General features: G+C 38.0%; 2 protein-coding genes across 2 annotated transcripts; one reads left to right on the plus strand and one right to left on the minus strand. All coding sequences in view use genetic code 11, as the record gives it.

Annotated features, from left to right (window-relative positions):
• Positions 1-4,327: 4,327 nt before the first annotated feature.
• EGR_01002 (hypothetical protein) lies at positions 4,328-6,208 on the minus strand (the record flags this gene model as incomplete). The annotated part of the gene is made up of 4 exons (XM_024490251.1): positions 4,328-4,441; positions 4,480-4,620; positions 5,173-5,272; positions 6,201-6,208. The coding sequence occupies 4 exons, from the start codon at positions 6,206-6,208 to the stop codon at positions 4,328-4,330; spliced, it is 363 nt and encodes a 120-aa protein (XP_024355654.1).
• A 5,186-nt stretch (positions 6,209-11,394) lies between these two features.
• Positions 11,395-14,126, plus strand: EGR_01003 (Hexokinase; the record flags this gene model as incomplete). The annotated part of the gene is made up of 12 exons (XM_024490252.1): positions 11,395-11,405; positions 11,438-11,467; positions 11,499-11,565; positions 11,600-11,762; positions 11,798-11,943; positions 11,979-12,191; positions 12,230-12,329; positions 12,371-12,563; positions 12,600-12,755; positions 12,825-12,967; positions 13,108-13,244; positions 14,040-14,126. The coding sequence occupies 12 exons, from the start codon at positions 11,395-11,397 to the stop codon at positions 14,124-14,126; spliced, it is 1,446 nt and encodes a 481-aa protein (XP_024355655.1).
• Between the last annotated feature and the right edge of the window lie 643 nt (positions 14,127-14,769).

Below are 14,769 nucleotides of genomic sequence, written 5' to 3' on the forward strand. Positions count from 1 at the left end.
GATTCATGGAGTTATCACACCGAAGACAGGACAAGGAATCTATAAACTATAAATATGAATCGGTGGATTTTTTTAAGTATTACCAACGAGTTACCATAAAAAAATTGCTGGACTGACAGAAATCCAAAGTCGTGGAACACTTTAAAATACCATACATATGTAACAATAGGACAGCTGTTTGTTTTGGTGGAACAAGTAATTTAATGAAACATCACAAAGATAAAGTGGCAAATGCAGTAGCACCTTTAGATAGCATATTTTACAAGCCCTCCTGAGTGCAAAGCGATTAGAGCCAGCTGTTTTCAGACTACCAGAGGTTTACGAGCTACGCCATGAATTTTGCGACAAGGCAGACATTGTTTCTGCCGAGTTCTTCGCTGTGTGCATTGATTTGTCGACTGACGCACTTTATGACACTGTTTTGACTGACACCAGGGCAACATGAGGCAGAAATTTCATTTTTAACTTGACGACAGCGCGCCTCCCTCCAGGTATCTCTAATGGCTTTAAAATCTGGAAGTTTGAAATTCACATCAGACGAGTTGCGGGATCGGCACTAATACAGGTACATAAGCGCGCAATCTTTATCAAATGTGACAGGCACTTCGAATACCTGGATTTTTAAATACTTTTTGATGATATGATTAGTATAGGCTTTTAAACTAACCAAAAATTGTTTTAAAGCATAAACCATAACAAAATATGTTTTTAATATCATTTTATCTCTTAACTTATTGAGAAAGAGTTCTGCAGCATTACTGCTAGTCACGTAGAAGTCTATGTAGAGTCAGAGCTCTGCCGCCTGATAATGTAGTAAAATAGGATCAGGTATCATCTTAACAAGGTAATGGGTAAGAATATCGAAATTCCTTTTGTCAGTAAAAGATTTGTTGACATGATTTCAGGCATGGGCATAATAAAAGTGCCTTGATGCTTGCTCTTTACGAGTCGATTCCGAAAAGTCGGATTGAAACACATTAAATCCTGTTGAATTTCTACAAGTAATAGTTGTTTAAGAGCATATGGGTTTTAAACATGAAGTGGTTTAATGAATCCATTTGCTTTCTGAGTCTTTAGCTGAAATACGATTCCACTTTTTACAACGTCTATTTCTAAAAAGTGATGAGAAATTAGTGTTATATAATGACCTTTAAAGAGTCAAAAGAGACCAATGAAGGTCTAGACCATTGAAAGTATCCAGAGCATTCAAAAATACAATTGCTTAGTTACCACATGACATAATATTTCGATGGATTCCCTCGGATTTGACCCCATAAATGACTGAAATCCTCCTTGAATCTCATGAGAATGATTTGTTTAAGTTGCTTCAAAACGTACGGTTTTAGAATGTGCTGGGTATAACAGGACCGACAATTGGACAAACCGAGATTGCACAAGTTTAGCAAGGTCGAGCAAAAGATTTTAACCTACTCCTGTCAAAAAAATTACTAATTTTTAAGGAGACTACTCACAAAAACAACTTACATTTTCTTTCCTATTTATACATTTTACATAGAATGTTAAATATTTTATTTGGTTTGCTAGGATGACCCCTTCAAGGTGCTCCAAAATTGTGCATTTTTAGAATCTGCCAGAAATCTTGGTACCATCTTTATTAAACATATTAGTAAAAGAAATTTGTAAAACCTCTGAGGAGTTAAATGTCTTTATGTTAGAATATTAGCGGATTTTCTATTTTGGAGATGCTCATTACTGCCAAATTAAGATGATATTTAAAACTTAGCATTTAATCTTCATTATTTTATTGTAACTGTCTTTTCCTTTTGCAGAACTGGCCTGGTAACAAATGATGCCACACCAGCCATTAGCCATCCTAAAAAGTTCGTTAATCAGCTGCCTTCAGTATCCCTATGACAATGCCAATGAAGTAGACACGCGATACTTCCACCTCTGTACTAGCTGTGTAGAGCCCAAATGGATATGGCTGGGCAGTATTGAAGTGAAATCAACTTAGCAAGGAGGAATAGACGCCAAACCTTATCTACACCAAGCTATTTTAAATCCCGTCCTTTCTAACATAACTCCCCTTTTGTGCCAGTGTTCTTACGGCTATCGGTTGACACGCGCGATGGCCTGCACATTCCCTCTTCCCCCAATCCAGTCCCCAAAAATGCAGAAACTTCAGCTCCTGTGTAGTCACTAAGAGGGATGAGTGAAGATTCAGTTAAATAACTTCACCATTGTACTTAAATTCAATGACTGGCGAGTTTGATTCGTGGAGTGCCTCCTTAGAGCACCGACTACCTTGTGATGGCCGACGCGGAAGGCAGACCAGGAGGAGCGCCGGGGGCTACGCTTAAAAGGGGAGGGGGACGGGGTTATACTCTGATTATTTATTAACCCTTAGTTTGCGTTTGGTGGGCATTTAAAGCTCCGCCTTTGTACTTCCGCTGGGTGGCATGGCCTCTGGGCCACGCCAGAAGCCTCGCCCCCAAATCCTCCCGTGCGTAGGCACTACATACCCTGCCCTTGTATTATACCTTCTTTCTTCTTTAAAAGAGACTTGGAGTGCTACAGTATTTCTTTCAGCAGTAATGCTAACTAATCACTTATCACCAAATATTAGTAATTTACACTATGTTAAAATACAACAAAAGAAAATTTGGCTAAAGGTGGAATCGCTAAGTCGACATAACTTTTCACCTGAACCAGACGGAATATCTTTCAAATCAGCTATCGGATTATGTACTGGCAAGCAAAGTCCAAGCTTTCTTATAACTTCAAAACTAATTTTTGCTCAGAATTTCTACATATCTCTAATAAGCCCCAATGAATTCTCGTGAAATTGGTGCCGTTGAGAAAAATAGTTAACACAAGACCTGCTTTCCTGTTATGAGACCTTTTCGAATTAAAACCTGTAAATAAGAGGGCCTTTTTATGATATTTTACCGGTCGCACAAAAACCAACCAGTCTAAAATTTAGTCCGTTCATTGTGGTTAACTCTGTTACCCATTGGCAGTACCGACACTAAGTCAGTACTAGAAATTAGGCACTTTCTACTTCTCCCCAATCTCCTGGAGATTTGTCTAGCACGGTTATGTGTTATGTGTCGTTGAGATAGGGATAGAAACTTTGTCCACATTTTATTCCATGAGATAAATTTATGTCGGAAGAAATAGGGATTACTTTTCCAGCCTCGCATCTGATGTACTTTTTTGAGGAAGTAAAGAATTCGTTTGCCCATTGTTGGAGGATTTTTAATGATTAGCTTTGAATGCAGTCCTTGTCATAAAATTATGCAGAAGAAGAATTCGGCTGAAAAGTTAAATGCCTTTACTCTTTGATTTCTACAATTTAGTAGGATATATTGCATGTAAGTAAAAAATTCACCAAAAAATAGCTTTTGGTCATGACTTCTTATTTGCTGAGAAAATTGAGAAACCATGTGCTCTTCGGTCGAGCAGATTACAAATGCTAAAGGGTTGGCACGTGTAAGTTCTGCTACCAACCGCGTAATTTTCAAGGTCTCAAAAACTGTTGGTAATATGTCTCTCTTTAACACAGCGTTCACACAAGAATGCTGCGAGATTCAAAACAATTCCTTGTTTTTAACCTTCAAATTCGACTGCGAGCAGGAACAATTAGGTTAGTTATCGGAACAATTAAAGGCAAATAATAGATTAACAGTCACTGAAGTGTTTCATATACAAAGAATCAGGAATGCGTGGGGAGGAGGAAGGAGGGCGAGGGCCAGAGCCGTGCTTAATGAGGCCTTTCGGAGGGTTTATAGCAGATAGAGAGAGAGAGGCAGTAACCGTCAGCTTTCGGCGATTTACGACGAGTCGCTTTGTGGATTCATAAAACTACCCTGCCGGTTTGCGCGCGTGCGTGCATGTGTTGTTGATTTATGCAAAATTTCTTTGCTTACATACCTCTCTGCCAGCGGGGGCTTTCGCAGGAAAACAGAAAATACAGACGGAACACTGGGAGTAGATACATGAGTAAGTCATCCTGACAGTCATAGAGACTGCAGACTGGATTTTTCGAATCGTGCAAGAGGAGTTTCACAAACGACCATGAATTATAACTCCAAATCGGTGCCGCTAGTGCTAGGATAAGTACTGCCGAACTTGTACTTTAGCGTTTCAAGTTTTTAGTTCTCAGAACTTTCATTATGGAATGTGACTGAAGACCATTCGGTTTGAATGCTTTCACATTTGCCTTATAGAAAATACCACTTAATCAGATCATTAACACCAATAGCAATGGAATTTGTGTAGTGTTAGGTAGTAAATTCTCTTAATGCTTTTTTAAATTTATTGGAAGCAAAGATGGAAATGGGACACCTGTAATGTACAAGCTCCTTTAGGAAGAATAATTTGTAATTGGTGGCTCCAAATAAATTGTACTAGATTTTTTTATCTTCAACTTTATGGATGAAGTTATCCGTTCTTTTTCAATTAGATTTTTAATTTTGTGCTGCAAAGATTTTTGTCGTTTTCAAAACGTATAAAGACCTGATGCGTTTCGGCATAATTGATATGAAAACATAAACACTGCAAAAAAATTGAGGGATATTTTAATTCCTCCACAATTTCTGCAAAATTTCCCACTTCCGTTTGATTCCAAGATTTATCACTCAGTTGAAGTCCAGCTTGCTAATTACGTATGTGAAAAGACGCCTGCTCTCTTTTTGGAATATCAACATATAACGACGACATTTAGTGCCAATTCTATTTATGCTGGTTCATAAACCAAAAATGGGCTGTAGACCAGGACTTAAGAAGGCATTACTTCTTTTAACTTTCCTCTATGGCTATTTTGAGGACTGATTAATAATTGGCTCACTGCTGTGTCAAATCACTGAATTGCTGTGGCTCTTCTTCCACCTCCCGTTTCTGCGGTTATGACCACAGCATCTCGAGCGGCGACTCTCTGGCGCTCTCTCGAATATCCTTTGAAGTTGCCGCCCATGAAGGCGAGAGAGGGTGCAGGCAGTTAGAAACGCACCACCATCACCTCCACCACCTCGGCTGCCGTCGCCGCTGCCGCCGTTTCCACCTACGCGGGCAACCCTCACCCCTTGCCCTTCGCACACCCACATGCAGTCCGCGAACGTCGACACCGTCTTAAGTGCTGTTGCGGCGGGCAAGTTGCACGTGCGCACGCGCACGCAGGACGCGTAGGCCAATTAGAGGGCGCCACAATACCGGACTTGTGAACGCATAATGCAACTCTAATGCTCGATTGTAATCGTCACTTGGACGACACATTCTCTGTTGGTGTTTTTGTGGAGCAGGTACTATCAGCCTAGAATAGGTATCAATATAAATCAAAACTATTATCCACTTGATCGCAGAAAAGGTAATTGGATATCAAATTGAACGTAATGACACATTTAACTACTCGTAAAACAAATTAAAAGATTGTTTAAAAAATAGTGTGCTAATTAGATCGCAAGCTAATTTTTTTACCTATATTCATACAGTTAGTGATTAATAGAAAATTAGGTGACTAAAGAAGCGTTTGCGGTTTTCAGGACAGCTCTTTGCAACGACTCGCTGTAACTAGTAAAGTATGCCTATACATGTGCTTTATGAAGCATAGAAATGGGTCATTCTACTTGCACGATGACTTTTACTATTCCCTGTACTATTTTCAAATTATTTTAAACTCTCATACCGCGAATCAAGGTTATCTGCTTTGTGGACCGAAGTTAATTCGATCCCTTTGGTGCAAATGCATCCTGCCAATACTGTTGCACAGCCTTTGCAGAAGGCGCTGTAATAGAGAACACTCCTTGGAACTGACTTTGATAATTTGATCATGGTGGTAGACCACCCAAAAACAGATACATCACCATGGAAAGGATCCCCTATTCACATTAGTAATACAAAATTGTATGCACCTATTAGCACGTTACCATAGTCAGAAACTAAGGTGTCATGAACAATTTTTAGAAGTGTTTGAAGTCACGAGTGTTGAAACATTCAGTTATAACTGTATCACCTGGGAAGGGAGGGAGAGTCGTGGAAGCTATTAAGCAAGTGGGTGGCAGTATGCTTTAAAGATCACCATTTTATTCTTCCCTTCTTCACTTCAAGTCCGTCATAAAAATGCGTGGTGCATTTTATGTTGTTCGTTGACTGACTCACTGACTTGTGATGACAAACGCTTTGTGTATTACAAAGCTGAGTGACCGAGCATATCAGCCACAATTCCCTGACCATCTACTTACGATCTCATACTTCAATAAATGTATAAATTCACCCCCATAAGACTGTGCTCTATGTGCCTGTGTGGATTACAGGCAGAAATATTTACTAAATGAAAGCTAAATAAGTGTACCAAAATCTACTTACTTAAAACGTCTTAAGAATAGGCTACGACTGTCAAACGGAAGAGTCTTATTTTTGAAGGACTTGTTTCTCGTTGAGAAAGGCTTAAAGATTGCAATGGTGATTATTTTAAGGTGTGAAATATTTTAAGTAACTATCTGTATCTATTTGATTTTATCGATGGAAAATATACGAACTAATTTGCCTACCACATAGGTGACAAGATTGAAAGGTCCATTAACAGTAATAAAGACTAGATTTTTGATAACACAAAAACATAAAACTCTTTGTAAACTCAAGTACTTTGCTCTACTTTATAATGGAATACTTAAGTCAGGGGAAGAAAGTGTTAACACTAAATGAAATAGTCCTTGCCACTGATTTTTGAAATATATTCTAAGTATAAACTTAGAGAATGATTTACTGATACATGATAAAACTACTGCTAAAGGTTTTTTTTGCTTTTTTGAATATAGCATAAAAAGGAAAAGAGAATTGAGTGCACATCAATCATGCATATCCCAGAAACCATCATTCCCTTTTTGACAATTGGCCTTGCAAATAGGCTAATTATATCCATTCAAAAGTTGAAAAAAAAAGAACTCATTTTCTGTTACTTTGAGGGATGGACAACTTACCATAACTCAAACCTTTTCATGTTTCGGCAAGCAGAGAGTCTTTAATGATTTAGCAAATGTAATTGCATTTATAGAAGATTTTGTATTTAGTAAGAAAGAGAATTATGCCCTTCACTTCCTCTAACCTTTCTCTAAATAAAAATACATTTATTAGAAACATGGTCAGGTTTTAGGCAACAAGATTTTTATTTCATTTAGCAAATGATGCATAAAATAACAAAAATTTTGAAAGAAAACAGCCGCATCTTAATAGTGCGACTATATGAAGACGAAATACTAGTAAACTTTCTTGCATAAAACTACCAACCACTTAACTCAGACCTTCTACTGTTGCTGGATCTGGCGACTGATACCAACGCTTTGGGTCATGCTTCCCGTACACGAATGCAGTTTCAGGCAGCAGTGCCTCGTGGAGACAGATCATACCCTTCCTTGCTTTTACATCCACTTTTTGACCTGGGGAGTGGTGGGTTTTCATTGTTCGATTACGTGTCACTTGTGGAAAATTCTCACGATAATATATTTCGCTATGAGTCACTTCGAATCCATCCAATGTTGTCTCTCGTTTCCACGCTCCTTCTCGTCAGCATTGACTGTGCGAACATTTGAAGAGAGGAAAATGACTGGTCCCACAGCCAGTCACATTCATTGTTCTCAACTCAACACCCATTTAAGTGTTCGTCGCCTTTACTGGTAAATTTACACGAAACTAAGTTCCTTGGTATTTTACAAATATGCCCCTGATAAGTAGTATTTATTTCGTTATTTTTGGCGAAACCCTAATCATGGTCACTGGTTTGTTTGGTTGGAACGCTTAGAATGTTTTATCTTGATGCATAATTAAACATTCCTATCAAAGCTTAAGCTATTTGAATGTTAAAATTTGATAACAAAACTTTCAGATATGTTTATTCGTTTGGGCTATTTTTGCAAATGTTTGTAAGACAATACTAACTGTAATAATACTAAATTGAAGAACTGACCATCGCACATTGTACTTAGTTTATATACTAGCGATATCGCAATGGAGAGAAGTCTTTTATAAGGGCAAAAATTCATGGGAAATCAGAAAACGAACAGAGGCAACAGAAAAAATCCGTTTCACAAAGTATTCTGGACTATGTTTCTGAACCAACCGATGATAACTTCAGAGCACTGAACTTTTGACCCTAATTACTTACTATTGAAGCACAGTTCTGAAAATGCTTTGTTCACCTGTACGTTAACTTCCATTCTCAAAACTAAGTCGAGAATATTTAGTAGTATCAGATGTTGCATGGTGGGTACTGGATTGGTGTTATACGGAAAGTGGTGAATTTTTATAAGGGGGAGGAGATTGGTTTGAGTTTTTGCACTGGGGAGGAGGCGTCGCCATGTCAACCAAACGACTCAAGACTCTATCCGAAAACTAACTCTTCACTTCATGTATCTTAGTCATTTGCTGACAGGTGACGTTTGATGTTTAAGCTCTTCAGTTCGGTTTATTTTAATCCAGATTGACACTTTGTAGGCGTCACAAGTATGTGACGCCCCATTACTTGCCTAGACCACATGAACATGTGACGTGTTCTCCTTATCCTTTCGTAATAACGAATTGGACCAAATCGTGAGCTTAAAGCGATGCAATGTGTGTAGACATAGAAAGATAATTTTTTATTAGTTTAGGAGTTTAAAAGTATCTCTTCCAAAATTTGATAGCACTTGTTGATATGCTGGAATAATAAAACTCCTTGATTTTTCCCCGAAAATGTGTTAGGAATAGCAATCACAAATTGGTAAAGAAAGTGTGTAGGACTTGCAGATTTGATACTTAATTCGACTTTACTTGGCAAGCATGCGCTGCGGATTTGCCCTAAAATGTATCAGTAACCATTTATATACTAAAATTGTTAGCTATGCATTGATTCAAACTAAAGATCATTACTGCTACGAAGGGGTAGACACCAGAGGCAACATGAAGGTGGGCAAACAAAGGCATTTGTCTAAGTGGCTTTTCAAGTGAGTGTGTATTCTATAGTCGCGCAATGCTTGACATGCAGTGCTCTATTGTATGACCTACATCGAGGCGATTATCCAATATCGAGGCAGCACTACCACTGCCCCACGATGTGGTTGCAAGGCCTATGCCTCTCCCAAGCACCCACACCCGCACACTGTCCAAGCACCCACATGCGCGTGAATATCTCACTCCGTTTGCTGCAATCACAGCGCTTTGATGTCGCGCTTTGATCTACCTGCTCTGCCCCCGTCCCCATTCGGTTTGTGCGTTCGTCGAGACGGTGAGAGAATTCCTCCACTCCAACAGGGTGAACTCTCCTTAGGACTTGTAGAAAATTCCTTTTTAGAGTGTTAATTTCCTCTTTACTGAGTAGGATCCTTAGGTGAACTCTAAGTAGTCAGATTCATCGTACATTGAGAACAAATTTTTACTATGGATCATGTAACATTTCATCGATAAAGATGATAGCGATTAGTATTTTCATCCTTTAATTTTTGAGTAAAAAGCAGAAATAAAATCAAACGATTCTAGTTTATGACAATCATGCTTTTGAAAGTGAGAATAAAGAAGCAAAATCACTTCGCTTATCACTAAAATATTTAGCCTTTGCATAAATCCTTCCATTGAAGTATAACTATTCATAGAAACAGGGGTTTAATTTCTGATCCAAAACTCGATAACCTTTGGGGTGAAATATTTGATAGGGATAGATAGCCACATAGTGACGGATTGCGAGTTTCCAAGCTCTATCCAAATGTGCAAAGACACATTAAGGGTTGGTGTTTAATTTAAGAAGGAAACATTTTGGTAAAAGAGCCACTTCGTGAACATAACAGAGGTCTAAATTTGGTTTCAAACTCCACAGCCCATTGAAAAAAGTGTCGAAGGTGGGTGGATGAGGACGGATGGAGCTATCTCTGATAAACACCTGCATCCAAGTCGCTCTGGATTTAAACCAAGTGCAGGTTTGGTATAGAGTGCAGAGATTTTTAGTCAAACAAAAGTCCATATGGTTCCTATCTTGAGGATGCAAAACAAACAGAGGGAGAAGGGGATGAAGATATGTAGGTAGATAAATGGCAGCAGCCGCTTTTGGAATCAGCGTTAACCACCTGCAAATTCCGGCCTCGTTTTGTATCCACCCCCCTTCTAATTAACTCCATCTGCTGTCTTAGAAATTGTCTGCTAAGGTCCAAACGCTTACAACTTGTTCTGACAGGGCAAGATAGAGAAATGTGAAAATTTATGACTTTGTCATCTTGTGATTTTATGGCATCATTTATGATCATGTAAACAAGGAAATGCAACATATGTTTATATGGCGTGCGTTTGTTTTATAAGTGTTGTATATCATTCTATTGTCAAAAAGCAAACATTTAGTAGATGGACATCTAGTACGCCGTGCAAATATCACTGGGCACATTGGGGCGTGACTGGTGTAGGTTTGCGGAATTACATGCATAAAATACTGTTCATTACTATATTATGCCAGTTAATAGGAATTTACTTGTTTTTAAGTTAAGTGCATGATAATGCACGCCTCACGATTATTAATTTCCCTCAGAAATTAAAATCCGCCTCTTTAGCACTTAATAAATCGTTGCATCATTTAAAATAGTAGTTCCACATAACACTTCTAAGTAAAGGAGTGTTAGTATGTACATCTCATTGATAAGGTTGTTTAAGCAATCCGATATAGCAAAACCGTTCATCAATTTTCTTTGAATGCCGATGAAGACAAAACTTAAATAAAGTACTCTGCAGTGGCTCTTATTACATTCATTTAGGTGACCAGCCCATTTTACTGAAGAACAAATATTAAATGGCACGACCTTTGATGAACACCTCTTTAATTTGTAATTCCTGGGAAGTTATTCAGAAGACTGTTACCAGGCTATTAAACTAGTACAACAAACGGGGATTTATGCAGCAGTTAAGGGCTGTCTAAATAATGGGTTGAATCGACAAAATTTGGCAAAATAAACACAAACAGTAGATAAGTCAATAGGAACCTATAATGCATAGAAAGGAAGGGGGTAAATTAGCTTCATTTGCATTAATTCCAGAACAGACGAAATAAATATTCATAAAAAAACGGCGCCCCTAGACCCATAAACTTAAAAATTGCATCAAACAAATCTCTGTACAGATGTTACACAAAGTGTGTGTAGTTGGCGTTGGTCATAGATTAATGCTGGTTTAACGATTATTATAGGCTTGAAAGATTTGTAACAAGTAGTCCTTCAGGCACATTATCATCCAGGCAGACAAACTAGTTGTGCGAAAAGTACTTTGAACAGCGTATAGATGCTAAGGAAGCCTTATAAATTCCAAAACTTCTAAGTTTATAGCCGGTTTTTTCCTGAGTAAGGTTAATATGACTGATTAATTAAAACAAGTTAAGGTCCTCAAAAGTGGCAAATCAAATAGCGTCTCTGGTTTCCGTTTCGCTAGAAAATGGAATCTAGGTAATCATGCTATTTGTATATATTTGCCTCAGGTCAATAAGATCGATAACTTCACTGAAGAGGTTCGTTTGAAAAACTCATAAACAACTTTAGCTATGAAATTCTGAATGTTAATCCACAATCACAGATCAATGAAGTTCCAAACCCCAAATTTAACAGAGTACCACCTTTGTAAGAAGTTTGCCTAATTTTAGGCTGTGGAAATTTGTAAGCCTTTTTGGCCAACCACCGAACAATGCGAAGCAATAATGCATAAGATGAATATTGAAATGACAAAAGGTCTCAATACACCTGAGGACCCGACGAACGATCTAAAAATGCTTAACACATATGTTACCAACTTACCCATGGGAAATGGTAGTGGATATGCACGCTTATTTCTCTTTGCATAGAAACGGGAAGATATTTGGCCCTTGACCTTGGTGGAACGAATTACCGATTGCTTTTAGTCACTTTTCATGCACCTAAGACACCTCCATTAATCGAAGCTGATGTATATACCATCTCAAACGAGTTACAAACAGGCAAAGGAGATGAGGTACTTATAATTTTTTTGATTTTTTATGATTAAAGTTATTCAAATTTATTGCTGGGACAGTGAAAACATTTTTACAAACGCGCAATCTTCTGGACGTTCCTCTTGATTTAGGATTTACCTTTTCCTTTCCCGTCAATCAGGAAGCACTAAATAAAGGGACGCTTATTCGCTGGACAAAGGGTTTTGATGTACCTGACGTAGTTGGGAAAGATATAGTTGAAATCCTTAACGAAGCGATGACATCTTTGGTAATTAAAAACTAAATAGATAAACATGATAAATTTAGGGATTAAAAGTAACATGTCGGGCCCTTGTCAATGATACTGTTGGAGCGCTAGCTTCCTGTGCTTTTCTGGATCCGGAAACTGCGATCGGTTTAATCGTTGGTAAAGATATTCGACGGATTTTTTACAAATTTAATTTCTAGGTACTGGTACTAATGCGGCATATGTGGAGCAACTCTCTGCCGCCAAGAAAATAACTGACTTACCGAAGAACACACAATCGGTAGTCATCAATATAGAGTGGGGTGCGTTTGGAGAGCATGGATGTCTTGATGAATTTACCACAGAATTCGATAGTTTAGTTGACATCGAATCACTAAACCCTGGCAAACAAACGTAAAGACTGCTTTATTATGCCTACTATATTGATAGATTTGAAAAGATGATTAGTGGCATGTACCTTGGAGAGATAGTGAGATACATATTAAAGAAGCTGGCATCAGAACACGTCATCTTTGAGGGTGTGATTCCCGAACGTTTGGACGCTAAAGATGGATTTCCTGCCTACTTTCTCAGTGAAGTTGATCGGTCAGTTACATTTATTGCTTTTGTTAATATAAAGAAGCAAAATTGAGAGAATTTACTTTTGACTTTTAGCGACCCAACACACCTCTTCTACAGCACCGAATATATCCTTCGTGAGGCCTTTCGGATGACAAAATTCACTACCGAAGACCTAAAGATAGTTCGCTATGTTTGCAGTTCTGCAGCCAATCGAGCCGCAAGCTTTGCTGCTTCAGGTAAGAAAAGTTAACAGTGTAGTAGAGCAATTTGCATTGAAGCTTATTTTGAAGATTATTAGGAATAAGGGAGGAGAGGAGCTTTTAGGCTAAAATTTATTAGGTCGTCAAGATATGCATAAAGCAGAATGACCACTTAGGTTTGGCGTGTCTTCTTAATCGGATTGATCGACCTCGTACAACAATCGCGGTGGATGGATCATTATTCAAATTCCATCCAACTTTTGCCCGAACAATGGTCGAAGTCATCACCAAACTTATACCACCACGTTGCACTGTAAGTCGTTTGTACTGAGTTGTAGAATTTGCAAAGAATTTTAAAAGTTCGCATTAAAATTAAATGCTTGTTATTTATTTTGTTCAAAAATGGCGAAAAATTTTATAAAACTGCATGAATGCAGGTAAAAAGGCTGATAAAACCCATAAAAGATTAGGATTTTTAAAAGCAACTTTTCTAAAGCTGGCTATTATTCAAAGGCTCAGTTTTCGCCTCATCCAAAGGGAATCTATGCAGATTTATCCCATCGTATTTGGTGATACTTTAAAATCACCACCCAATATTATGTGACTTAATTGAAATGGAATGACATTGTGGATTACAAACTGACTTACTTTGCTTCTGGACTTCATTGTTATCAAAAATGAATGTCGTTTTAGTAAGGGAATTTTGAGTTGGTTTCCTTGATAAGAATTGTATAGCTAGTTTAGGTGACAATTCTTCAAAATGCAATTAAAGGCAATGCCTGGATTCATTAACCCATATGACAAGATTATGAAGTGACTTTCAGGAAATCAGTGAGCCTATCACCACCTCACACCTAGGGGAACACATTTACTGACTGTTAATTGCGATTTTGTATCAAAACTGAGGTGGAGGCATACAGTGCAAATAGAATTGCAAAAAATAGAAATGACATTCTTAATCAGGTACTTTTGAATTTTATAGTCGCATGCATTGCCTGTGTAGTGGGCAATAAATAATTACCGCTTAATAAACCAGCCTTCAGCAAAGTTTGTTAACATCATCCCAAGTATCACTTTGCAACTAATAATTTATTTTCAAAATTTTTAGTTTCGCCTGAAACTTTCGGAAGACGGTAGTGGCAAGGGTGCAGGTGCCTTAGTTGCAGCTGTCAAACGCGCAATAGTGGAGGAATAGATTTGAGAAAATATTTTTATGGATACTCCATTGTATTATCAATCATTTCTACTTTCATTTGGGACTATGATGAGACGCGAAGCCGGATGCGTTCTATCACCGTTGTGATTTACCCTTAAATATACATTTAATTTCAAGAACTGCAGCACGCGTGGTTCTTCGGGGTTTGGATTTCATCGAGTACAATATATATCTTGTACCATTTGAGAGGTGACTGCCATGCAAGTTCAAGTAGTAGTGTGATACTTTGATTGCTTAATTATCGGCTTCGTTAACAGGACGCTTGGGAGCTTCGGGCAGTGTTGGTAGCTCTTAAACCCTTATGTATGTCAACAGTACATTTCCTGTCCGCGTTTTATGTCTTCTTTCGTCTTCAAAAAGGTTTCAGAGAGTCACGATAGTTGTTAGCGCATTTCTACTTCCAACTTGGTTCATTAAACATTTCGAAACTTCATAGATGTCTACAAGGCACAAAATATCCTTGATATAGACTTCTGCATATTTCCTCATATATTGCAAATATTATGAGTTGCCATTACGATATTTTGGGTTGATGCACAAAATACATTCCCTATCCCCATTGATAGTGTCACTTAAGGAATTTTGCCTAAAATAAATTGGAGTAGAAATGCAATTGCTCTCA

The sequence above is a fragment of the Echinococcus granulosus genome, assembly GCF_000524195.1.
Source record: "Echinococcus granulosus chromosome Unknown EG_S00003, whole genome shotgun sequence".
Taxonomy (NCBI): Eukaryota; Metazoa; Platyhelminthes; class Cestoda; order Cyclophyllidea; family Taeniidae; genus Echinococcus; species Echinococcus granulosus.